Source organism: Anabas testudineus, chromosome 4, assembly GCF_900324465.2.
Source record: "Anabas testudineus chromosome 4, fAnaTes1.2, whole genome shotgun sequence".
NCBI lineage: Eukaryota > Metazoa > Chordata > Actinopteri > Anabantiformes > Anabantidae > Anabas > Anabas testudineus.
The window spans coordinates 24,078,938-24,105,244 of NC_046613.1; the positions used below are offsets into that span (position 1 = coordinate 24,078,938).

At 39.9% G+C, this 26,307-nt stretch overlaps 2 protein-coding genes across 2 annotated transcripts; both read right to left on the reverse strand.

Annotated features, from left to right (window-relative positions):
• Positions 1-4,618: 4,618 nt before the first annotated feature.
• LOC113152645 lies at positions 4,619-6,930 on the reverse strand. Its single transcript, XM_026346011.1, has 5 exons — positions 6,793-6,930; positions 6,542-6,652; positions 6,272-6,418; positions 6,042-6,158; positions 4,619-5,647 (listed from the first exon to the last, which is right to left on the reverse strand). Exons 1-5 carry the CDS (start codon positions 6,842-6,844, stop codon positions 5,442-5,444), a joined length of 633 nt encoding a protein of 210 aa, XP_026201796.1. The 5' UTR covers positions 6,845-6,930; the 3' UTR covers positions 4,619-5,441.
• A 10,147-nt stretch (positions 6,931-17,077) lies between these two features.
• LOC113152491 (phospholipase A2 inhibitor and Ly6/PLAUR domain-containing protein-like) lies at positions 17,078-18,998 on the reverse strand. Its single transcript, XM_026345749.1, has 5 exons — positions 18,865-18,998; positions 18,247-18,351; positions 17,991-18,158; positions 17,543-17,659; positions 17,078-17,205 (listed from the first exon to the last, which is right to left on the reverse strand). Exons 1-5 carry the CDS (start codon positions 18,911-18,913, stop codon positions 17,078-17,080), a joined length of 567 nt encoding a protein of 188 aa, XP_026201534.1. The 5' UTR covers positions 18,914-18,998.
• Between the last annotated feature and the right edge of the window lie 7,309 nt (positions 18,999-26,307).

A 26,307-nucleotide genomic window follows, 5' to 3' on the forward strand; every position in this document is an offset into this window, starting at 1 on the left:
GGTAGTGTTTTCTTCATTTGCACTTTTACTTTTCAGTGATTTATATACTGTATATAACAACATCAACAAGCTGCACTTTCTCTGTAGCATCTTCAAATGGGACTCCTGAACAGCATGTCTTCAAAGCATGTGCACCACCGTCCCTTTGCTCAGCCACAGGCTTGCAGACATTTTCAGTCAACTTGGGATATTTAGGTGTTCTTGGCCAGTGCTGCAACACAGATAACTGCAATTTAGAAACTCTAAACAGTAAGTAGAGATTGATAAATGCTTAAGACCACTAGCTAATAATACTGGGATTCTGTCCTCTTCTGCCATGTTCTGTTATAATGCAACAATAACACTGAACTCCTTCTCAGTAAATGATGCTGTTCTTTTCTGTTTCAGTCTCTGTTCGTCAGTCAAGTAATGGCCTTCAGTGTCAGTCTTGTGACCCTTTCACTTCTCACTGTACCACTCAACTTCAATGTAAAGGAACTGAAGATAGGTGCTTTCAAGCAAGTGGTGAGTGAGTGTTATACATAGATTAACAAAGATTGGGTCTACATGTGTTTTGCTAACTCAGAGTAGCAGCAGAACCAGTCCCGACTTGTGAGATATGACAAATCTTATAGTCATCTTTTTAAAGGTGGTTTAATCAACCTACAGAAAAGCATTAAAAACCTTTTTAATCTTAGTTAGACAGTTATAAAATAATAGTAATCCCATGAGAACTGTAAATTGAAACTGAGAAAATTGTTATGTCTCCTAAAAATTATATTTAGGTGTTTAAATGCTAGGTCAAGATCTTTCCTATGAGAACTGAAAATTTTTTGCAGTCACAATGATTTAATGATCATATGGCTGATTATCAAGTGCCCAAATTCTCCGTTTGCTGAACACTTTTGAGTGCGCTACTACTTGTGTGTTTTCTAAGGTCTTAAACCTTGGACTGTAAAGTGCCTTGTGATGGCTTTTGTTGGGATTGAGTTGTATTATTGGACTAATTTGGACTGAATTGAACAAACTTGAAATGAATTATAAAGGGAGTTAGGAATAAGTGAAAACGGTGTGATTTCGGACGTAGCCCTGGTGTAGAGGACAGGGAAGGACAATTCCTGTCCTCAAGGGCCACTACCCTACTTATTTTCATACTCTATATAGTCTCTGCCTTATTCAATACTGATTGTCTTAATCAAATGTGTTCAGTCAATCAGAAGCTGGAATTGCCCACCTCCGTCTAGTAAAACTGTGATTTCTTTTCTCATACAGTGAGAAATGGGTCTACTTCAGCCTCCGGCTGTATATCTGCAAGCTTGTGTGCGGCTGCTGCCACGAATGAAACTCTACTTTTGATGCAAGATTTTGGTATCTTCACCAGTAAACCATTTTGTTGTGCTACCAGTTTGTGTAATGCAGCCTGGGCAACAAACCCAACTTCTCTCCCAATGGCAAACTCAACAAACTCTGTCCCGACAAAAAACTCGACAAACTCTGTCCTGACGACAAACTCGACAAACTCTGTACCGAAGGCAAACTCAACAAACTCTGTCCCGACGACAAACTCAACAAACTCTGTCCTGACAACAAACTCAACAAACTCTGTCCCGACAACAAACTCAACAAACTCTGTCCCGACAACAAACTCAACAAACTCTGTCCCGACAACAAACTCAACAAACTCAGTCCCGACAACAAACTCAACAAACTCTGTCCCGACAACAAACTCGACAAACTCTGTCCCGACGACAAACTCAACAAACTCAGTCCCGACGACAAACTCAACAAACTCTGTACCGACGACAAACTCGACAAACTCTGTCCCGACAACAAACTCAACAAACTCAGTCCCGACAACAAACTCAACAAACTCTGTCCCGACAACAAACTCGACAAACTCTGTCCCGACGACAAACTCGACAAACTCTGTACCAACAACAAACTCAACAAACTCTGTACCAACAACAAACTCAACAAACTCTGTCCCGACAACAAACTCAACAAACTCTGTCCCGACGACAAACTCGACAAACTCTGTACCGACGACAAACGCTGTACCGACAACAAACTCTGTCCCGACAACAAACTCTGTCCCGACAACAAACTCAACAAACTCTGTCCCGACAACAAACTCTGTCCCGACAACAAACTCTGTCCTGACAACAAACTCAACAAACTCTGTCCCGACGACAAACTCAACAAACTCTGTACCGACGACAAACTCGACAAACTCTGTCCCGACAACAAACTCAACAAACTCAGTCCCGACAACAAACTCAACAAACTCAGTCCCGACAACAAACTCGACAAACTCTGTCCCGACAACAAACTCGACAAACTCTGTACCAACAACAAACTCAACAAACTCTGTCCCGACAACAAACTCAACAAACTCTGTCCCGACGACAAACTCGACAAACTCTGTACCGACGACAAACGCTGTACCGACAACAAACTCTGTCCCGACAACAAACTCTGTCCCGACAACAAACTCAACAAACTCTGTCCCGACGACAAACTCTGTCCCGACAACAAACTCTGTACCAACAACAAACTCAACAAACTCTGTCCCGACAACAAACTCAACAAACTCTGTCCCGACGACAAACTCAACAAACTCTGTACCGACAACAAACTCAACAAACTCTGTTCCGACGACAAACTCTGTACCGACAACAAACTCGACAAACTCTGTACCGACAACAAACTCTGTACCTGACAACAAACTCAACAAACTCTGTACTGACAACAAACTCTGTCCTGACAACCAACTCAACAAACTCTGTACCGACAACAAACTCTGTACCGACAACAAACTCAACAAACTCTGTCTCGTCAACAAACTCAGCAAACTCAAACAATGCCTGCTGTGTCAGGATGGATTGGATCCATGTGCTGCTTGGACTCCTTCTATACTGTCTATTGAAGCATTGATGAAGCCACAACCAAGACTACAAAATGACCTTTTAAAACATTTTCTTGAGTTTACTCCTGACTGCTCGGACAGACTTACAGGAATTAGAAAACACAAATTTTAGTAAAAAAAGGAGGGAGTCTGGGAGAAGCTATGACAGGAGGTGACAGTGTAAAGGACAGAAATAAACACACAGTAGAGTGGAAACAATCGTTTTATACTTCTATCGAATATATAGTATATTCTTTGTGAAGTTGCTCTGTAGGATATTGCTCCTAGTTTTCCAGTTGAGTAGAAAATTGAGAATTTATAAGATCTGAATGGCTGAAATGTAAAAGAATTTGGTCATTAAATATAAGTGCAACATTACTACCTGACTGTCCAAGCATAAGACAATCTAAAAGATTATAAAAAAAATGTCCAGAAGACAATCTAGCAGATACAAACTGGCATTGAACTAATGGAGAATAAGTCTAAAATATAGAGTAGATCAATAGTATAATATTATATAACTAGAGAGATAAGATACAGCTGATAACAAAGTTTGTAGAAGCAAATACAGCACTGAGAGACAGGTGTCTTTAGGTTAGGAAATTACACAGATCAGTCTGAGTTCATCCAGGTTACTTGAGTTTGCTGGAAGTGATGGAGTCAGATGGCAGCAGGGCCTTGTTTCCCAGTTCATAAGCACTGAATTCTTCCTCCTCATATATTTGTATGTGTTTTCTTATGACCACAGTTTAATGCGACTTCTTATCTTCTCAAATCTTGGTGTTGCCAAATGCAGGAGAGGACAGTAAATATGGTGGGTAGGGTTCTATACATGACCTGTATGACATAGTTTGGACATACAACGCACTAACCTTACTACAATTTATTTTTGGAATTGCCCATGAACCACCTTTTTATGTAACTGTATAACCTACATGTATAATCTGTCTTCTTTTTGTATAATTTATTTTTTGTATGTAATTTATCAGTAAATTAAATCAACTTTATGGAATTGTATCTTGGTAGGTTTCTAGACAGACTGATCTGTGTTTGCTTCTGATTACAAGAAACCACATGTCACACATCCTGGTTCATTAACACATTATAACACATGAAGGTGGAAAGTTAGGATTCAGCAGTTTCATCCAACTATTGCATATTGAAGAAGGCAGAGCAAAAATGTCTGCATTGGTTGTTTCAAACCCCCAGTGGATCCTGGTTTAGGTTCTTTCCATTTAATTTTTATCTTGTTTTTATGCTTTTATAGTGCAGCTTGTTAGCATGCTAAGGTACATACAAAAGAATGCATCTGCAAACTCTACAAATGTAGAGACTTAAGAGAAAAAAACTAAACAACATGAATCCTGTGGTGCAGAACTGAGAGGACAGTAAGTTAAAATTATAAAAACCTGAAAAATGGAGTGTAACAGTGGCCTTGTTGTATAGTTCAATATTACTGCAATTCTTTCTTTATTTATTTTCTTTTAGTGGAGTGAGACACAATACACCAAAGAACGAGCAGCTACACTGCATCTGTTTCTAATACTAACCCTCAAATACAGTGTAGATCATTGTGGTTGTTAATGTGCATTTTTGTTATAATAAACATTTATAGAATATTATCAGGTTAAGTCACAAATTGAAAAGTGGCACTCTTCATTTCACTTTTAATTTAGAACTTTATTTTGTGTTGTTCTTAATTCATGCATCATTAGACAAAAAGAAAAATACAGAAACATGTTAAGATATTTAATTTCCTTCATACAAACCCAGACACTGTGTCATTTTAATGAGGAGAAAACTCTCTTTACCACCAGCTTTACTCAGAGTTGTCAACAGTGGTAACTGAGTCTACATTTCCACTTGTTTCTTCTTCATTTCACACGAATATTTGTACATTTAAACAGCAGATTGTATTTCTGCAGTCATTTTCATTTTCATCCTTCCTGTTTGTGACCTTGTTTCCTGAAGGTGACCCTTCCAGTATTATCAAATGTGATTGAATTTGCAGACTTCAGCTTTATCAATATGCTATGTTTAATAATACAGACAGGATTGGACATGTGGATTTAAAAAGTGGTCAAAACAGGAACCCTGACTCACCACTAGGAGGAATAATGTGCATTGATCTCATTAAAAAGCTAAATATATCTTAGACAATTGTTCTTTTGACAAATTATTTTATTGTGTGTATTTATCTATTATTGATTTATTGATGTGTTTCTTATCTCGTCACTGTTGTAATATTTTTATCAGTAATGAAAATGCAGTCATTTTTTTCTACCAGTAGAGTGCACTGTGACACCTCTGTGCCTTTTTACCTGCTGCTGGCCCTGATTGTAGGAACGCCGTGACTGACAAACTGTACAAAACCTTCACCGCAAGAAAGCTTGGTTACCTTAGCTTCACCATGACTCCTTCCCTTTTACCTAGAATGGGATTTTCTAGCCCCGTTACTTTACGGCAGTGAGCTGTTAACCCACATCTTAGTGTCAAAAGATCATTGCAGAGTCTTTCTGGTGGCTTGAAACGCGCTTCCTTCATTTTCTGTCATGTTCTAATAAAGCAAGAACAGAAAGAGCCCTAGCAGAATGCTGGCAGACATTGTAGTTGTTGTTGGGGCAGAGTTACACAGATTGTTCCCGCAACAGCTGAAGGTAGAAACATTCGTAAAGACAGCCATGCTGGTTAAGTTGGAAACTGCCCCACACAGGTTTGCAGATGCACAGCCCAAAGTTAGTGTGCTGACGGATCCAACCACCACTGTAGATGAAAAATCAGTTTTTACTATAATAAACTAAATTATTTGTAATTGAAGTTAAAATTATTATAATAATATATTGAAGCATATTATGAGGTATCATTCAAATTGTTTCATTTAGAGCTGAAACATAAACACGTTCAATAGAATGTTTAGCAAAGGAAAAATAAGTGTAGGCCATTTTATTTTTCAAAACAATTTCATGTGAAATGCTTCAGTTTCTGCTATTTCTAAAGAATTTCTTTCTCAATATTTTCTCACAATAGAACATGTGTAAAACAGTACAGTATTTTACTTAAGTTAAGATGAGTAAAATTGTATTGATGTAACAGATCTATCTGAAATATCCAGCAGCAGCAAACACACTGTTTGTTAAACTTTCTATGAAAGACTCACAAGTCTGTCGAAAACAGCGGTCCTCCACTCCTTTGCACTGGATCTGAATGGAGCAGTTAGGGTTGGTGACATCGCAAGAGTAACACCGAAGATTGTTAACTGACTGAAGAGTAGGGGCTGAAACAGAAAAGAATATTTTATGCAGACAGAACGTAAATGTAATGAATAATGTCAAGTAGAACATGTCAAAACATAGCAGGATGCCAGAGTTCTCATCTGGGTGTACTTACAGCCCACGATGTCAGTGTTACAGTTATCTGTGTTGCAGCACTGAGCATTTATGGCAACGCTTGTACCAGACGTGCTGAATGAAAATGACTGACGGCCTGGGGCTGGACACACGGCAGATGGCGCACATGCTTTAAGGATTTGCTGTCCTGTAGATGAAGCAGGCACAGATTCAAAGTACAGTCTGTTAATGTAGACTTAAGCACGAGTAATTTGAAAGAATATATGTTTATATGTCACTGAGAATTCAGGTGATATCAAGAAAACACTACCTTGAATGTTGGCTGTCAAACACTCTGAGTTTGAGGGACATGTGACCAGTGTTGTGCTTAAACACGCTGGATCTGATGAATTTGTGCACGTCTGACACTGAAGTGCTGAAGCTGCAAAGGAAAGAAAAACAGTTAGTGGAATAAAGATCACATCACGAATGAAACGTTTGGTACTTTAAATAATTCTCAGACAATAACATTATTAAAAGGTTCACATTAGGTTGTGTATCTGTGATTACAAGTGGAGTTACCTGTGCTGAAGAGTGCCCAGGTGACCGCTAGAGAAAAGATCAGCATCATCATGATGAACAGGCAACGTTAAGTACTGCAGAGGGATTTAGTTTCCTGGCTGGTGATGCTTCACTCAGTGCTGTTACACTTTATATACTGTAGAAAAGGGGGTGTTCTCATCTTTTCTCTCTTTCTTCCACCTTCTCCCTTGTGACTCTGGAACATCATCATGCGGTCACACTGCACCACACCCCAACTGAATTCCAGAAACACAGAACCGGAACGAGCTGGAATTACAACATTGCTTCTGCCAACAAATGAAGTTCTAGTTTAAATATTTTCTCTGTCTAGACTTATAATCTAAGAGGTTTAGACATGGGTCCTCCAGGTGCATCTGAGATACAGTGTTGATGAGAACAGTACAGACATGAGGTCACAGTCACCTTGACCTTTGCCTTTTCATCACCAAAATCTAACCAGTTTGTTCTTGCTATTTTCCTTTTCTGTAATTTATGTAGCTAATGGAACTAATACATGCTGATAAAGGTGATGATCACATGATTGCGCTAAATATAGTTTTGAGGCACGTTTGTGATTTTGAGAAAAATAATTAAGGCCTGATTTGATTCGATTTTTCACACTTTGTTTTATACAACAGTTTTTGCTGCTGCCAAGAGAAGAAAGAAATACAACTGAAAACAAACCTGCAAAAATTACAAGACTGCTGGCTTGGTATCTTTTGCTAGCTTTTCTGTGGTAACCACATTATTGATATAGGGTTACTATGGAAGTGTTATGTTCAGTATATTGTGCTATTGAATTATTGTATTACACATAATTACTGTTGTTTTAAAGTTTGATGCCTGCAAGAAAGTCAAAAAATGGAGACAGAGAAACAAAATAAAACTCAAACGTTTATAAAAAATTCAATTAAAGCTGTTGTGGATGTTTCTACTATAGCTACTATAGCTATTGGAGTGACCTGTTCAAGGAAATAAACAGAAGAAACAGCAGAACCAGTTTTGGTGTTGATGTGAGGACTAGAAATAAAGTGAACCATTAATAGATGTAGATGACATGAGAGATCCAGTGAGATGGAGATCAGTTTTCAAATGCTGAACATTTCCATCGATTGAAACTTTATCATGCAGAACTGCTCCTGGGTTGAAGACTTGTCTAGGAATGTACAGGGACAAGTGAAACTAAAATACCACTTTTACTGTTAGGCAAGCCATCTGGCAACAGTCCAGGAGACACAGGCAGCTTCCGAGCAGGAAGCACAGTAGCAGAAGTTAATAAACAATTAATCAAATCAATGTTCAAACAAATTGGCTGTGACTCGCTTTTGACACAACATGATCTCCGTATAATGCCCAGGTTGCATCTGTGCCTTAACAGCTGTTTTTGTTTTTTTGTACACCTGCAGCCACATCTTCTAAGTTTGTTTGATTTCTCATCTGAACAGATGCCATTATCATCACAATTGTTTCCATAACAGTGAAGGTCTGGGGCACCACTGGAGTTCAAGAGGCAGAAGGATGGGATTGTATGAGGAGGTTCATTTAACCTTTCATTTGAATTGCAGGATTTACCTTGTAAGTAAATATGTTGGGCAGAAGGATTTTCTAATGTAAACTGTTTATCATACCAATGTATTCAAGAGTCATAATTGAAGGAATAGTTATCAAGAATAGTCTCTTTTATTGTGTAAAGTGTGACATACTTTATTTTAATAGTCTACAACTAAGAAACACACTATGGTGTAATTCTAGGTACTGGTGGAAGCAGAGGCCATTTTGAATAACTTAATTAAAATAAGAAAAAATGGTACTGAAAATTAACTGGTCCTGAAATTCCAAGTATTAAAAGGTTTTGTTTGCTTTCTGAATGCCTACAGTAATTGTCTATGAGCAAAGATGGAAGTTTAATTTACTGGAAAGCTGAGCAGATTGTTCTTAAAAGTTACTAGTTTAGTTTTGAGTGAGAAAGTATTCCTGTGGTAACTATAGGAATTTTAAAGATGACGCTGACATTCTTTAATGATACCCCTGGGGAAATGGTGGTTGGGCAGCTGCCAGTACATGTTGGCGCTACTACAGGGTTTCAATGTCTGGAACACGTAGCCAGGAAAAACCGGGAACCGGACCACTAATTCTGGGGCTGCCCCAAGAGCACATCCTTGTTATAGGATTACTGTGAAAGTATTATATTCAGTACACTGTATTAATCAGTAAATAATATAACCACTGTTGTTGTCTTGTTTTTTTTTTTTTTTGTTTTTGTGATGTAAGCAACCTCTAGACTTGTAGTCAATCCAAGAAAGTACAGTATTTCTAAAAATATCATTTTCCATTTTTTTCTAAAATGCAGCCATTTTGCTTGAAATTTATTGTATCTAACAAAATTACAGTGTTTTCTGAAATACATTTAAAAAGCACATGCCTGTTTGTAAAGACATTCATGAAGTCATTGCTGATGATTTGAATTTAATGATGAACAGGCAAAGGTCAAGGTCACTGTGACCTCATGTCTGTCCTAGGGTCTGGTTTTACAAAATGCATTTTATACACTGCTCAAACAATTAAAGGAATACTTTGAAAACACTTCAGATCTCAACACTTTGGCCTCTTAAGAAAGTCCTGTGTTGTCTCCATTGATCCACCCAAACTTCCTTCCAGTGACGTTCTTGCTGTACATCACCTAATTTTCTCCTTTGCTTGTGTTATAATTACTATGATATGATATCTGTTTTGTTTTGTTTTCAGTTTTTATTATTTAGTCACATTTCTTTGTTTTTCAAGTGTGACTTTACATAATAAACAGTTGTCTCAGTGACTATCGAAACAGGTTTTGCTGTGATCATTTCTCATTTTCATTTCCTGTTGCCTTGAGAGATCACTACAAAAGATAATTGTTTTTGAAATGGTGGAAAATAAAGTGCACAGTCTGCCCTTTCTGCAAACATTTCTTTAAATGTTTATATATAGATGAGGAGAGGATTTAGGGATTTAACCTTAAAAATTAGCTTCTAAAATTATGTACCATATATTTAGCAGTCTAGAGCTAAATCTTTTTCAGTCAATTTTAGTGTTTATTTTTATACACTGCCATCATTTACCTTTATCTACACAGCTTCTTTGTTTAGCATCATGGGGAATGTTGTGGAACCAGAGGATCTTTGTCAGACAGTCAACTGGTACGTGTGGCATCTTTCTCACCTATTTGTATGTCCAACAACAATAATAGATATGTAAATAATCCAGTAAAAATCTGTCTGTATTTTAAAATAATATTACACATTGAAACACAGCATTTCATGAGTGCTTTCACTTTTGATTCGTAAGTAGATGTTCCAAAAATACAGTTGGATAACACATAAAAGTATTTGCATTTATTAAACATCAATATAAGTAAATCTTTGAAGACATGATTTGCAATTATAATCCATCATCTGGATCATAGATCTTTAGTTCTACGTGACAACGAGTGGCACACTGAGAACAGTAAAAATACAGATGCAGGTTTTAATAAAGAGCAGATGTTGACTTAGATTTTGTTTTGTTTGCCTTTTTCCTCACTTGTAAGTTGCTTTGGATAAAAACATTTGCCAAATGACTAAATGTAAATGTTTCTATTTAAAAATTAAAGTGCAGACAGTGCCGGTTGTTCTTTTTTAAACTCATATTTCTCTTACGTTAGCTTCTCTCCATTGGCTCCCTGTAAAATCCAGAATTGAATTTAAAATTCTTCTCCTCACTCATAAATCACTTAATAATCAGGCTCCATCTTATCTTAAAGAACTCATAGTTCCATATTTTCCAAGCAGAACTCTCCGTTCTCAGACTGCAGGTTTACTTGTGGTTCCTTGAGTTTCCAAATGTAGAATAGGAGGCAGGGCCCCTTCTCCTGTGGAACCAGCTCCCAGTTCAGGTTCTGGAGGCAGACACCCTCTCCACATTTAAGACTAGACTTAAAACTTTACTTTTTTATAAATCTTATAGTTAGAGATGGATCAGGTGACTCTGGACCATCTCTTAGTTCTGCTGATATAGATTAGTCTGGTGGGGGAACTCTACTGATACACTGAGCTCCTCTACTTTCCTCCCATCAAAAGATTTTAACGCTGCCAATGCATGTCAGTAACTCTCCTGTAGTTGTTCTGCCTCCTCTCCGTCTTCTTATGGTTTTTTATATAATTCTCTCTCTCTATAGATAGATATGTGTGTGTGCATGTGGTGGCTTTATCTGGATCTGCCAAGTCTTTACCTTTTTTGTTTCTAGTTGTTCTAATGGAAAACTAAGAAATAAATATATTAGGTTATTATAGCATTGCTAAAAAAGAAAACTGACATTTTGACAGTATAACACAAAATAACACAATGAAACTCACTATTTTTTTATCACTATTTTTATTTATTATTAAAAACCATATTTTTTCCTATTACAGCCCCACTGCATCAGTTACCTTTGCTGGATTTGATAAAAGCCCAGTTAAGATAACCAAAGGTTTTTGAGTGCTTCTTTCTGTTCTTATGCTTTCCCTCTGTTCTAGTAGGAACATTCTTTGATGGGTGATGTAGAGTCTCATCACTCCCAGTCTGTGTTTCAGGGAGTGGGGAGAGTCAAAGAGTAAATACTGATCTGAATTTTACTTTTAATAACACTAGCACTGATGAACATTTGAGAGATTAAATGAAATCACTCATAAAGTTTGACGTAAGTGTCATGATCCATCTCTGCAAAGACTGAGCCTTTGATCGATGCTCCGTTTATACCCACTAATGACGCCCTCACATGTTACCAGTTAACCTACTAATATTGAATATTTTCTAAACCTTTGTCTAATCTGTCTCAACCTTTTTTTGACTGTGTTGCAGGCTTCAAACTTTAAATTTACTCACTGATGTTGGGCCATGTTGAGATTAAAGTGACAATGTTAAGAATGAATCAAACTCAAATCAGTTTTAACGCATGGTGTCGGCGAAATGCCTTATGTAGATTAACTAGTGATACTGTACAAAAGTAATCTGATCATTTTATTATATCACTGTGCGCTTGAGAGGACTTCTACAAGTTTTACAAGATTTTCTGTGCCTGTCATCAGGCATTCAGTCCAGTCACTCAACCGAGCAATGGACAGCGTCAGCTTTTTGTATGAATCAATGTGCCATAGCACATTGGCACCTTTTTATTCAGTAATGCGTCCGTGTCTCAGACACAGTGTTCACCTTTGCTTCACACCTACAGGACCAAACAACTTGATCAGTCAGTACCACAAAACAAATGTCTCACTCATAACTACACAGATGAAGACAGTAACAAATAAATCAACATATAACCCACATAAAACTATAAAGCATAATAAAAAAGCACCCCTTACATTTCTGGATCAGTTAGGTTACAGATAACATGATCAGTAGTTTAAACTGAGCGAACATAAGAGCAAAAGAGAGAAGAAGGGAGGAATGTTTTGCTGATTATTATGACATTTCTCCTGTTCTAACACCTTGTCATATTTGAATTTAAAAGAATGTGAAGAATAAACATGAACCTTTGATAAAATGGTAAAGGAAATAGGACAGACTGGTCAGGACTCACAAAACAGATAGGCTCCAGCTCTGTCTACCATAAAACAGGGAGAACCAGTCTGATGTGTGACGTGCAGAGTGCAATTATTATGGACCAGGTTTCTGTCATTGCTCATGATTTAAAAGTTAGGAGGATATGGTTGCACGTTCTGGCACTGTGTAGCACGTGACTGCAGATTAATTAACATGTTTCCTGCTGCCTTCAAATGCTTCAAAAATGTAAGAAGCTGATTAAGAAACTCATTTGCAGAAGATATGTATGCCCCAACTTGCTCAACTTGCTCAGGTAGTCCAGGTAGTAGAGCAGTTGTCTACAAACCTCAGGGTGAGTGGTTGAATTCCTGCTTCCACCTGGTTACTTATTGAGGTATTCTTGGACAGATAGATACTGAAACCCTGTAGCCACTATGTACTTACTGGCAGCTGTCCAACCACAATTTTCCCAAGGGGATCAATAAAGCAGCTAATTATTAACAACAACAACAACAACAGGCAATTCAGTTTTCAGTCTTTAACCTATCAGCAGTGCTGCATTATAAAGTTTCAACCAAAATTTTCAGCATTTGAAAACTGATCTGCATTTCACTGGATCTCTCATACCATCTACATGTGGTTCACTTTATTTCAAGTCCTGACATCAACAGCGAAACAGGTTTTGCTGTTTCTTCTGTTTCTTTCCGTAAACAGATCACTACAAAATATATAGTAGCTAATTTTGGAAACAACCACAGTGTTGGTGAAGGTCGGTTTCACTTTACCCCTGTCCTAAATAGGCTCATTAGGTAAAACAACAGAAAGTGGGCTGTGAAAGAATATAATAGTCAAGAACCACAAGTGGGCCTTCAACAAGGCAGCGTCCTGTTCTAGAAAAAAAGACGAAACAGTGTCCCAGGACAAAACAAAAACCTGGCCTGGTTTTCAGACAAGCTGACAAGGATTTTTTAAGGACTGTGTTTGACAATGATAAATATAATTACAAATAAAACTGCCTCATTTTTAAACTGGATGAGAAGAGGATCTAAGGCAGAGGTGTCCAATCCTGGTCCTTGAAGGCCACTGTCCTGCCTGTTTTGCAACCAGCCCTGCACTTCCAGCCTCTCATTGGCTGAACACATGTGATTTAGGTAATCAGCAGTGGGTAGGGCAGAGATAGTAGGGAAACTGGCAGGATAGTGGCCCTCGAGGACCGGGATTGGACACCCCTGATCTAGAGCCATTACACATTAAGTGTTTCTGACATAGTGGTGACAAAAATGGGACATACTCATATGAGGTCACAGTGACCATGACCCTTGATCACCAAAATTGAATCAGTTCACCCTTGAGTTCATGTGGACGCTTGTGCCAAGTCTAAACCACTTCCCTCTCAGTATTCCTTTCATATCACATTCACAAGAATGGGAAGAAAGGACAGGGTGGGAGGTCATGGTGACCTTAACTGCCTCAGTCTATTTAGTTAATCCATGTATACAAGTGGACATTTGTGCAAACTTAAAGAAATTCCCCCCATGCGTTCCTAGAATGCATTCACATAGTTCAGGTTGTTTAAACGAAAGTTAAAACATGTCAGAAGATGCCAGTGTTTTCATGCGCATGTTGAAATACTCCACTTTTCTAAAGTGATACTGGCTCTTTTGTACTCTGTAGACGCATCATTCAACTCTCCCTGTAGAAAACAGGACACTTGTAACATGCTAACTCGAGGACCCAGTTGCAGAGACAAGGTGGACAGAATGCAATTCAACTAATTTATTAACAAGGTCACGCAGAAATATACACAGCACAGTCTGTCAATGCTGGCAGAATAATAAACAAAGAGACTGAATGAAGGAAACTACAGGCTATAATCTGGAAAAGGAAACAAAAAAAAAAAAACCCTGTAGAAAGGAGAACACACTGAGTACTGAACACACTAAGAAAACAAAGAGCAGCACGAGACTCAATCACAACATGTGCTTAAGAAGAAGTGTATTCTTAAATCCCACTTACATGGTTTTCACAGAGCCATTATGTCTTTAAGCCTCTGACAAGAAGGGTTTAAAGAATTGTTTCAAAGTTCTTTTCAGGAATTCTTACACCGTCACCGTAGATTAACTGAGTAATTCAGAGATTCAATGTGTTAAAGCATTTTTCCTTTGTCATGAGCTCGCTGTGAAACAGGGGAAATGATGGTTCTTAGACCAGGTTCGTTAGACAGACTACAATATCAGTGCAACCCAAAGACAAATGTGCTGTTTATAAAAGCTGAAGAGTCAGGTCAGGTCAAGAATTTGTCTTTCCTGATATAACCTGTTTATTGTGTAAGGGAGACTGAAGTGAAAGTAAAATGTTAGATAATATCTCTCACAACAGCCATTTGATTGTTTTATTTTGACATGTACTAAACTTAACACTCAGCCTACGTTCTGTTGTAATGACCTTGCTCATTATTCCGCTCACAGTTCTTGTGTTGGGGAACAGAGTCTTAAAGGACCAAATTATAATTATAATCAGAATCAGAATCAGAATCTGCTTTATTGGCAGGTTTGCACAGGACAAACAAGGAATTGGATGTGGTCTGACTCTGTCTTTTGTGCCCTCTGGTTGCATGAAACATTAATTACATACTTAGTTGAAATTATTTACATAATACACAGTTCACTATGTCACATGGGGTTATTGCACTGAGTCTTTGCTTTATGTGGCTGGAGACTTTAGCTCAGACACAGCTTGGGGGAAGAAGCTGACTCTGTGTCTGGTGGTTCTGGTGGCTATAGCTCTGTGGCATCTGCCGGAGGGGAGGAGCTTGAACAGTTTGTGTGCAGGGTGTGTGGGGTCAGCAGTGATACTGACAGCCCGTTTTCTGAGTCTGGACCGGTACAGGTGTTGGATGGAAGGAAGCTCAGTCCCAATGATCTTCTCTGCTGACCGGATCACCCGCTGGAGTCTGTGCCTGTCCTGCTTGGTGGCTGAACTAAACCACACAGTGATGGAGGTGCAGAGGACAGACTGGATGATGGCGGTACAGATCATGGTCAGCAGCTCCTGGGGCAGATTGAACTTCCTGAGCTGTCTCAGGAAGTTCAGCCTCTGGTGAGACTTTTTGCAGACTGTGTCTATGTGGGGGGACCACTTCATGTCCTGAGAGATTGTGGATCCTAATAACCTGAATGAGTCCACGGTAGATACTGTGGTAATGTGAATACCACAGTATCCTCAACACACTCCACAGTCTTGAGCGTGTTGAGCTCCAGGTGGTTCTGACCACCTGACCAGCTGCTCCACCTCCTGCCTGTATGCAGACTCATCACCGTCCCGGATAAGTCCAATAACAGTCATGTCGTCTGCATACTTCATGAGTTTCACAGACAGGTTCCTTGAGGTACAGTCATTAGTGTACAGGGAGAAGAGCAGTGGAGAGAGGACACACCCCTGTGGTGCGCCGGTGCTGATGGTGCTGGTGCCAGATGTGATGCTGTCCAGCCGCACCTGCTGCCTCCTGTCAGTCAGGAAGCTCCTGATCCACTGACACGTGGGAGCAGGTACGGTGAGCTGGGTAAGTTTATGGTGGAGTATTCCAGGCAGACACAGGCAGAAAATCACACTGACTGAGGAACAAAGTCTTTAGTCCAAGGGCTGAGTGAGGGAGGAATGGTCTGAGACACAGGGTTGGAAGAAATCACTAGAGGGTGAGGGCAAAGACGCAGGGCAGGAAAATGGCTGGAGAGTAGCAATCACAACTGACAACCTGACAGGAAACTGAGGGCTGAGGGGAGCCAATACTGCAGAGGGTGAACACAGGTGGAACTGATCAGTAATCAGTGCAGAGGCAATGGAAGAGTGGAGAGGATCAGGTAAGGAGAGAGTCAGTCCATATATGGGCACAGCAGGAAGTGGAACCAGGTGAAAGAGAGACAGAGAGAGACAAAAAAACTATTAGAGGCTGCTGTAAATCCACAGTATCTGTCATATACCGAGTATAATATTAATACTCTAACTCAGAAGTGAGTCATTTTTTGATGTATGTATTTCATTTCACTTCTGTTCGATGAGGATTCTTATGAAAATAATGTGTTTTTTTCTTAATATCAGTTATGATATATAGACAGACATGCTGCTTCAAAAATGAATGAATGATGATACTATATTTATCTTACATATGTACTATAAAAGAAACCTCAGGGAATGACAAAGGTGCCTTCTGGAATGTTGTGTTACTGGTAAATGAATAATACAATCATTACACAAATGACACCCTGAGCTGTGATCAGCTGTGAAAAAATAACATATACAGTGGCAAGAAAAACTATGTATGTAGTAGTATGTGTGTATGTTTGTCATAAAATGTGATCTGATCTTCATCTAAGTCAAGAGAATTATCAAATATAATGTGCTTAATGTAATAACACAAATCTGTCATGTTTTTATAGAGATCAACCATAAATCCTCACAGTGTGAGTGGAAAAACTATGTGAACCCTTTGAATAATGACCTTTAAAAAAGGGAATTGGAGTATATTATACCCTGTACACACTGAGGCAGGAGCTTGCAGTATGACTGGACAAAACCACCAGACTTAAGAAGAGCAATGTAGCTTTTGCAGCTGAAGACTTGTACATAGTAGAAATAAAACAACCACTCAGTACTTGTCAACCTGATTTTATTGTTATTGTGAAAAGAGACAATAATTTCCTTCATGCAAAAATTGAAGATCATTTCATCATTGAATCATTTTATTTCATGATCTTTTTCTTAAGGTGAGGTTAGATATCCTCTGCACTATAGGTAGGTTGAAGTTGGAAGCAAGGGAACAGAGGTTTGAAGATACACAGCCCATAGTCAGGGAAGTGTTGGATTGAACAGTCACTGTAGGAAAAAAATCAGTTTTACTATCCAAACTACATTTAATAAATTCATTTAATTTTATATATTAAGATCATTCACGTAAAAATATAAATAACAGTGTTATAATGGACAAATGTATCACAAATACATATATTATAAAATCAAACTGACTGATCAAAGGTACAATATTCAACTCTAATGTATTATTTGTTTACAAGAAGCAGACTAATAGACGTACTGGTGAAATTTCTTTGTGCCAATATTAAAGTTGTCCAGATCTTACATGAGGAATTTAATTTGAAAGTAAAACACATTTGGAGACACGGTTGTTTGTTTCTCATGTATCCCAAAGACTCACCATTCGCTCTGAAGCAGCGGTCCTCCACTCCTTTACACTGTATTCGAATGGAGCAGTTGGAGTTGGTGGCATCACAGGAGTAACACTGAAGATTGTTCACTGACTGAGCAGAAGTGACTGAAACAGAAAATAACACAATTTATTTCATAAGCGCTGTGCTCATCCAGCCTGAGTGGGTGGAGGGGGGTAACTTAGTAAATGAATGGAACATATTAGTCTGTGAAATACAACACACCAGCAGTTAAAAGCTGCATTTATTGCAATGTTGCTTCCAAACAATTGTGAGAGATTATGAACCTCAGAAAACAAAAGTCCCCTGATTTATGAATTGGAACATTTATATGTCACAGAGAGAAAACAGGACTCTAGTCAAACTGTGAAATGATGCCAGTGTTCTTCTCTGTCTTGTCTTTCTTTAGCTTAAAAGCACTTTTCCTTCTGTACTTACAGTTTAGAGTCGCTGAGTTGCACTTGTCTGTGTTGCAGCACTGAGCAGATGCAGAAGCGCTCAAACCAGTCGTGCTGACAGAATATGTCTGAGAGCCTAGAAATGGACACACCACGAATGGAGCACATGTCTTGTAGAGTTGTTGCACTGTACCTCCAAATCCACTGCCTAAAGAGTCCAAATTCAGTTTAAGGGTGAGGGAAAGCACACATAACTGAGTATCTGTACTGTGTTTCAATGAGAAGCAGTACTGTACCTTGAACAGCAGCTGACACACACGCTGACTCTGAACTACAGTTTTGTACAAATGAGTTCGAACACTTCGTATCTTGACAAGTTTCACACTGGAGTGCTCCAGCTGCTTTTGAGAGAAAAAACAAAAACAATTATTTTCACATTAAATCTTAAATAAATGTTAAGTCAGTGGATGGATCATGTTAATCTGTAAAACATAACACACCAGCTGTTAGAAGCTGTGTGTGGTGCACTTTGAGCGATGGGGAGGGATTATGATTGTAAATCTGAGCACCTTCAAAAGAATTTCATGGATGACAGACACACCTGAGTGACTCAGAATTGTTCTTCATTTCAAACATGGATTTAACAGTTTAAAAACAATATGAATGTTCACTGAACCTTTTTTATATTGTTTCAGAGTGTAACATGAATTTCGATTCTGGGGAACAGAAGAATCTTAAATTAAAATTAAATTACATTACTTAAATTACTTTGAACTTCTAAGTTATTAAATCAACCAGTATGGTGTTGTTGTTTTAAGATTAAATTTCTCAAATGAAATGTTAACATTTACTAAACTATTAGAATTAGTTTCTCTAATATCTGTGGAAGCTGTTAAATAAATAATTACAGGTACCTGTGCTGAAGAGCATCCAGATGAGAGTCAGAGAAAGGATCAGCTTCATCTCGATGTACAGATAAGATAAGGACTGTAGACTATCTTGACTGGCCAATGATACCACACTCACCAGCGTACTGTACCTATGTATTTATATCCTGTAGAGGTGTGTAATAAAGTGACACATGAAAACTTTGAAACGTCAGGGATTGACTTCTGGAATGTTGTGTTACTGGTAAATGAATAATACACAATAAGATCACGACACAAATGATACACCCTGAATGATATTAATATTCTTCAAGTGACGCAAATCTATCAGCTATGCAACATGACATATGCAGTGGCAAGAAAAAGTATGTGAACCTTTTAGAATTGTATGGTTTTTCTGCATCAATTTGACCTGGACTGACAAAAACCACTAACTTTTTGATTCGAAGAATATGCTTATGTGAGCCATGACTCACCAAAACAATCTTTCAGAGCTTCTACGATCACAAATTGTTGATTTACTAAAAGCTGGAAGGAGTTAAAAAGTAATGTCACGGACTTTCACCAGTCTACAGTTGGCAAACAGTCTACAAATGCAGACACTTTGGGACTGTGGCTACTCTACCAAGAAGTGGGCGGCCAGTCAGAATGACCCCAAGAGCACAACAAACACTTATCAATGAGGTAAAGAAACAACCCATAGCGACAGCCAAAGATTTGAAGGCATCATTGGAACTGGCTAACATCTATTTTCATGAGTCTACAGTAGGTAAAACATTGAACCAGCAGGGTGTCTATGGCAGGATGCCATGAAAGAAGCTGCTGCTTACTAAAAAGAACTTAGCTGCAGCCTGAAGTTTGTTGGGAGTCAGCCAGTTATTGATTTCAAAGGTTCACATACTTTTTCCACTAGCTCTATGAAGATTTTATGGTACATTACATTTGTTAATACTCTTGACTTAGATGAAGATCAGATCATATTTTATGACAAATGAATGCAGAAAACCACAATATTGCATTTTACACATACTTTTTCTTTCCAATGTATACATATATTCAATTACTGTACTCAAATGGATGGCCAGCATGTCGAGGTAGATTAGAGAGGGAGAACTGCTGCAATGTCATCACTACAGGACCAGTTAAGTCACAAGAATTTGATGATTAACACTGATTTGCTTATGGTTCTCATGCAAACACAGTCACTGACTTTGACCCAACTACCACACATAAGGACAATACTGATGTATGTTCCATTATACTGTTTGCTTTTTTATTCTCTTCATAATTATTTTGCAGATGAAAACGCTGCACATTTAACCATCACACTGATAGTTACTACAACTAAAATTTTTTATTTTCTTTAGTACTGAGATAAACAAACAAGCTTCACACTAATGGAAAACCTGAATTAACTTTACTTGAATTTCAAGGAACTGGTTGCCGTGCCAAACATTTATCTTTCACTGGCATGACATGGAACAATGCATTAGAATGAAACAGCACTTACAGTAGCACAAAAACTTATCATTTTTTACAACAAACAAACACACTGAGAAACAACTCTTCATGGTGACTGCTCTCTGTTCTGATGAATTGTGTTTTCTTAAGAACCCTTTGAGGATACTCACATTTACAATACTGTTGTATCTACATAGCTGAAATTCTGAAGATGTAACTTATAATTACATCCTTGTAATGAACGGAGTGTGTGCCAAAAAATGTAACATGAATAAAACAATGAGCTGCATGTTATCTCAGCAGCCTTAAAAGGTGTTAGAGCTAACTATCAGAAACCGGGGATTTTAAAGCCAGACAGTAAGAACTGAAGACGCCTTTTGGATAAGAAATGAAACATCTTCTATCCATCTGTTATCCTCACTGCATTCTCAGCTGTCACTGGATGAGAGGCAGTGTACACCCAGGACAGGTGGTAAAATAATATAAACATTATCAGTTCTTCAACATTCATTCTACGAACAAATTCAAACATGAGAGTTTTTTTATGTTGATAACTTAATATCTGGAATGAGGCACAGCAGTTTAATTTGATTTTGAATAACATTTTTATTTTCTATTCATATATATTTGAACAATACGATAGAGTAACAAGATATTCCTTCATGCAAGATTCCTTCATGCAAAAACTAATGATCGTTTCATAGTGTTGGAAACGGTTAAAAAGGAAAAAACAGACACCACCACCTTGTTTCTCTGCTTGCATGTCATTGCTCAAACTAACTAATGATGCAAAGATAGCATTGACTCAAATACTGGGCTAACAACAATTTATAGGCGCTTGTAATATTTTTAACTGCGTATTTTACTCTGTGTAAAAGTGAATTGCGTTAAAGCATAAAACTGAAATAGATGTGCGCAGCTACTTTTCACAACTGCTGTCAACATTATTATTACATATTACATTTAGATATTTGGCTTCTGAAATTCACCCCTTCTTCTTATTTCACTTTCACAAGAGCGTTCATATCAAAGTGCAAAATTTAAACACCACAGAATGTCGTCTTTGAGAATATAGTTAAAAATTACAAGTAAATACTGATGGGCATCTATGCCCATAATTCTATGGAATTACTTTTTGATATTGTTATTAAATTTCCATAAATGTGATGCTATATTTGTATAATTATCTACAAAACATCAACAGTAAAATAAATTCTGAGCATTCAATATGCAGAGACTGTCCCAAGTAACATTTAAACAATGGAAATAAAGGTAAAGGTAGTTTCTCTTAATGAATGTGTCCACCTCACATTCACCCCACTCTATTCCTTTAGTGAAGAGAGATCGTTCATTTATAGCTCAGCTACTGGGCTGTGGACTGAGAAACAAGGAAATGAATGATGTCTGATATCTGACGTTATTTATTTGTCACCTGACGGCCGACAATCATTATTTATTAATGAGATCATAATTAATTAGTGGTTTTTGATTCTTGTAGATGTGTGTAGTGATTTTGTGTATATAATGTAAATTATGTTTGTCGGTATTTACTTTTGAAAATTATAAACATGTTAATTGTGTTATTCTCTTCCATAAAATAATAAAATGTAACATTATTAATAACAACAACAATAACATCAATAATAATAATAATAATAATAATGTCGCGCTTTGGACACAATAAATGCACCATGTAAATATTTTTGGGAACTTGTTACTTATTGCTTTAAAAGGCTCACTAATTATCCAAATAAGTTTTACTTCACTCGTGAAAACTCCACCAGCCATCACAGGAAAGGCTGCAGCAGCAGTAACTCGTTCGCGGATCAGTCTCTCGTTCATTCGCCCAATAGAGGGTTTACACCGCAACCCCCTGTAAAATGAACGAAATGACTCAAAATGATTAGAGAGAATTGAATTTACAAAAGCCTTTATTACAAAAAATTCAGAGTAAATAAACCAACAAACAAAAACGTGTCAGAGACCAAAACATCATAAACACAACATTAAACAACAGAATAATTAAGGACACAGATAAATAAACACATCAGTAAATAGAGGGTTCAGCCTCTGGTGAAAATAAACTAATCCCTAAAGAACAGTGGTAAACACAAGGTCGTCCTCCACCACAGAGCAGAGGACACCACACCGTCATAGAACCACTGCTGAACAAAACCCGGCAGATTGTTCATGAACTTATAGAACTTAAAATCCAGCCACAATCGGGCCCGAACCAAAGCCCGGAACACAGAGGTGACCTCCTGACCCTCGGCCTTCCTGGTCTTGTAAATAGTAAGTTTGCCACTTGGTGGCGTCTGCTCTGCGGTACCCAGCCCCAAAGATAAAAACAGTCGTGGTCCAAGTTTCACTAAAACCTTCAAAAAGCACAGTCAACAACCCAAAAAGCTCACACAGCCGGTCACAGTCCCTGAAACAGTGGAAAACAGTCTTCGGTAGACCACAGTGCACACAGGCGCAGGAAACCTCCGGATTGATCCTGCTGGTGAATGAGTTCACAGCGATCGCCCCGTGTAAGATCCTCCACCGAAGATCTCCAGTTCTCTTGTTCAGGGGGGGCCTGTAGAGGACCCTCCATGTCGGGTCCAGACCAACAGCGTGGGACAACCTCCTCCTCCACACCGTGTCAGCCCTGACCCCCAGCTGGACTCTATTCAACTCCACGACGCAGCAGGCGTACAGAGTCTTCCCCGTGATGGTGTAGAGGTCAAAGCACCTGGTCGAGTCTCTAAAGTCCAAAGTAAAACCAAGTTCAGGAAAAGGATCTCGCTCATCCGGACTCTCCACACCACTGCAGTAATCCTGCAGCATCTGTTGTTCATCAGCAGACAGTCTAGACGGGACCAGTCCCAACCAGTTCAGGCCAAAAAGCCTTGAAGAACTCAACCGAGAGACCATCGAGCCCAGGAGCCCGCCCTCCCTTCATACTCTGCAAGGCCACAGACAGCTGCAAGGACAGAGGTTCGCCGAGCGTCATGTTAACCTCCTCAGAGGCCTTGGGAAGACCACCACAGAAAGTCTCGTAGCACGCCAAGTCCTCAGTGTACTCACTGCTGTACAGGTCTCCGTAGAACTCCACAGCCCTCCCCCTGATGTGACCAGGCTCCGTCAGCACAGCCCCTACAGAGGAGCGCAGGCTGTGGATGTACCGGCTCTGGCCATTCCTCTTCTCCAGACTGAAGAAAAAGCGGGAGGGAGTATCCATCTCTGCAACAGCCTGGAATCTGCACCGGACCAGTGCCCCCTGTGTTCTGGTGCCCAGTAGGCTGGCAAGAAGAGCCTTTTTGGATTTGAGGACGTCAAGGTGTCCTGTCACTCTCTAGAGCTTCAATCGACCTGGTAACGTCCCTAGTGACATTGAGAGTGTACTGTTGCCAGAATTGCTTGATCTGGACTTTGCCACAGTCCCACCACTGTCTAAGATTCATAAAATCAGATTTCTGGGTTGTAAAAGTCTTCCAAAAGAACCTAAAACCATCTATAAAACACTCATCAAGCAACAGTGAATTATTAAAAATCCAGTATGCGCTCCTGTGCTTAATGTTATTAATAAAAACATGACACAAAACCATGGAGTGATCAGTAAAACCAACAGGTGTGATCGAACAGGACCTGAAAGAACTCATCTGGTGCTTAAAGGAACAAAAACGGTCCAGTCTCGCTAAGGAGATCGAGCCATCTCTCACGTGGGACCATGTGTACTGTCTGTCAGAGCCGTGGAGGCTCCTCCAGACATCGACCAGCTCATGAGCTTCAGTGACCTGTTGTAAAACACGCCCAGATGCAGGATGAGGATCGATGTGGTTCCTGTCTAGACGGTCGTTCTCAGTACAGTTAAAATCACCACCTAAGAACAAATAGTCTTCACAGTTACAGTGAATCAGAACAGAGTTCACTTCATTGAGGAGCAGGAGTCTCTCTGCTCCTGTATTAGGAGCATAAACGTTGACCAAGAGCACCTTGGTACGTTCAAACACTGCCTGTACCACCAGCAGTCTGCCAGGAACCACTTCAGATGTAGTGAAGGAGACCTGGAGGGCAGGATCCAGAAAACAGGATACCTACACCCCCACTGCTGCTGCCGCCATGGCTCAGTACCACCTGTCCAGGCCACTCCCTGTGCCAGTCAACCTCATTACTGCTGTCACTGTGTGTTTCCTGTATTAGCATCACGTCAATGTGATTCAGTTTCATTAGTTTATATAAAACCATTCTCTTCTTCAGGTCTCTGGCCCCGTTCAGATTCAAGGTGCCAATTTTGAAAGAAGTCATGGGGAGAGAGAAGAGAAAACAACCACAGAACAACAGCAGGAAAACCAGGGCAGGGAGTGAGCACTTAGAACAACCCTCCATCATCCTCAGGTTCCTGGCTCAGCTTGAACACTATTTTCTGTAAAGTCTGTAAACCTCCTGGTCTGTGTAGCCCCCTTTACCTCTGCTCCTCATCTGACCACGGACTGAGGTCAAAAACAGTTCTTTATCAGAAAAATAATCCTCAACTTTCACCCCTTTTAAGTTCTTAGTTCGCAGCAGGAACAGTTTAACTCTCTCGACACTGTACGCTCTAACACCCCCCAGTCTCTGAGACTGGGAGGAATTAGAACCGGACATCTCAGCGTCAGTGCCAGGGGAGTCAGTCGACCCCCCTACAGTCCGACTCGGCTGCCTTCAGGCTCCTCAGGCCTCTACCCCTGACCTTTTTCACAGCCCCAGACTGGTCCTGGGAGCTGCCCACAGTAGTTTTACTCTTCCTTTTTCCCCCTGTTACTGTCGGACAACTGTCTCCTTTGTCCATCACTGCTTCCTGGTCAGTCCTCAGCTCCTCAGCACACGGCACCACCTCTCTTGTACTCACTGTCTCTACAGCTGACGTGCGATCAGCAGCATCAGTCACCACCACCTCAGCCTGGTCACCCCCCAGGGCACCTGCCTCAGACTCATTCTGCCGTCCTGCACCTCCACCTTGCTCCTGCTCATTCACCTCTTCCCCTCCTTTGCCCCCTGCTGGCTGCTCCACCCCATCATGGACACCATCAGACCTGTCTGCGGCCTTCTCAGGACAGGCTCTGATGAGATGTCCTCCCCTCCCACAGCCAAAACACTTCATGGTCTCAGACGTCACAAACAGAACATAATCAAAGTCATCAACCCTCAGCTTCAGCACCAGGTTCAGGTCTTCATCCTTATTGTTCAGAACCATGTAGACCTGACGTCTGTGGGAGATGACGTGACGCAGCTCTGGCTGAGTACATCCTGACGGTAACCTCCGTAAAGGAGACACTATCTTCCCGTGTCGGGACAACTCTCTGCACAGCAGCTCGTCACTGATAAACGGTGGAACATTAGACAGAGTCACTTTCTTAGAGGGCTGAGTGAGAGGAGACACAGAAACAAAGGAGTCACCGATCACAACACCACTTTCAACCAGGCCCTGAACTTTATCAACGCTGTCGAGGAAAAGAACGACGGAGCCGTTCATCCTCGCAGCTGATTTAATACTGTGTGGACCGACCACAGCGGCCACAGCGACCACACACTCATTCATCGAGAACCGGGAGGCAGCGGACACTTTCAGGCCGTGCTTCCGCGTCAGCTCGGTGAGGAGCATACCTCCACCTGCACCTCCACCTGCACCTGCACCTCCACCTGCACCTCCACCTGCACCTGCACCTCCACCTGCACCTGCACCTCCACCTCCACCTGCACCTGCACCTCCACCTGCACCTGGACGCCGACCAGCGAACGCCGGTCGGACACAAAAGCGCACACAAACCCCGTAAAACACCCCCGACCCCCCCTGTATGAAGACCAGACTGTACAACAACAGTTAAAAAGACAAAAAAGTAAAGAGAAAGAATGAAAAACTACAAAAAACACAGAGAGAGAGAGAGAGAGAGAGAGAGAGAGAGAGAGAGACAGAGAGAGAGAGAGAGAGAGAGAGACAGAGAGAGAGAGAGACAACAGAGAGAGAGAAGACAGAGAGAGAGATAG

Bases quoted from the DNA above. Each gene is read 5' to 3' on its own strand.
- LOC113152645 (XM_026346011.1), bottom strand. From the start codon at position 6,844: ATGATGATGCTGATCTTTTCTCTAGCGGTCACCTGGGCACTCTTCAGC. The intron at 6,419-6,541 runs GTAGTGTTTTCT...CTTCATCTACAG, and splicing joins TTTGACAGCCAACATTCAAG to GACAGCAAATCCTTAAAGCA. The intron at 5,648-6,041 runs GTGAGTCTTTCA...TTTCATCTACAG, and splicing joins CCGCTGTTTTCGACAGACTT to TGGTGGTTGGATCCGTCAGC.
- LOC113152491 (XM_026345749.1), bottom strand. From the start codon at position 18,913: ATGAAGCTGATCCTTTCTCTGACTCTCATCTGGATGCTCTTCAGCACA. The intron at 17,660-17,990 runs GTAAGTACAGAA...TTTCTGTTTCAG, and splicing joins CAACTCAGCGACTCTAAACT to TCACTTCTGCTCAGTCAGTG. The intron at 17,206-17,542 runs GTGAGTCTTTGG...TTTTTCCTACAG, and splicing joins CCGCTGCTTCAGAGCGAATG to TGACTGTTCAATCCAACACT.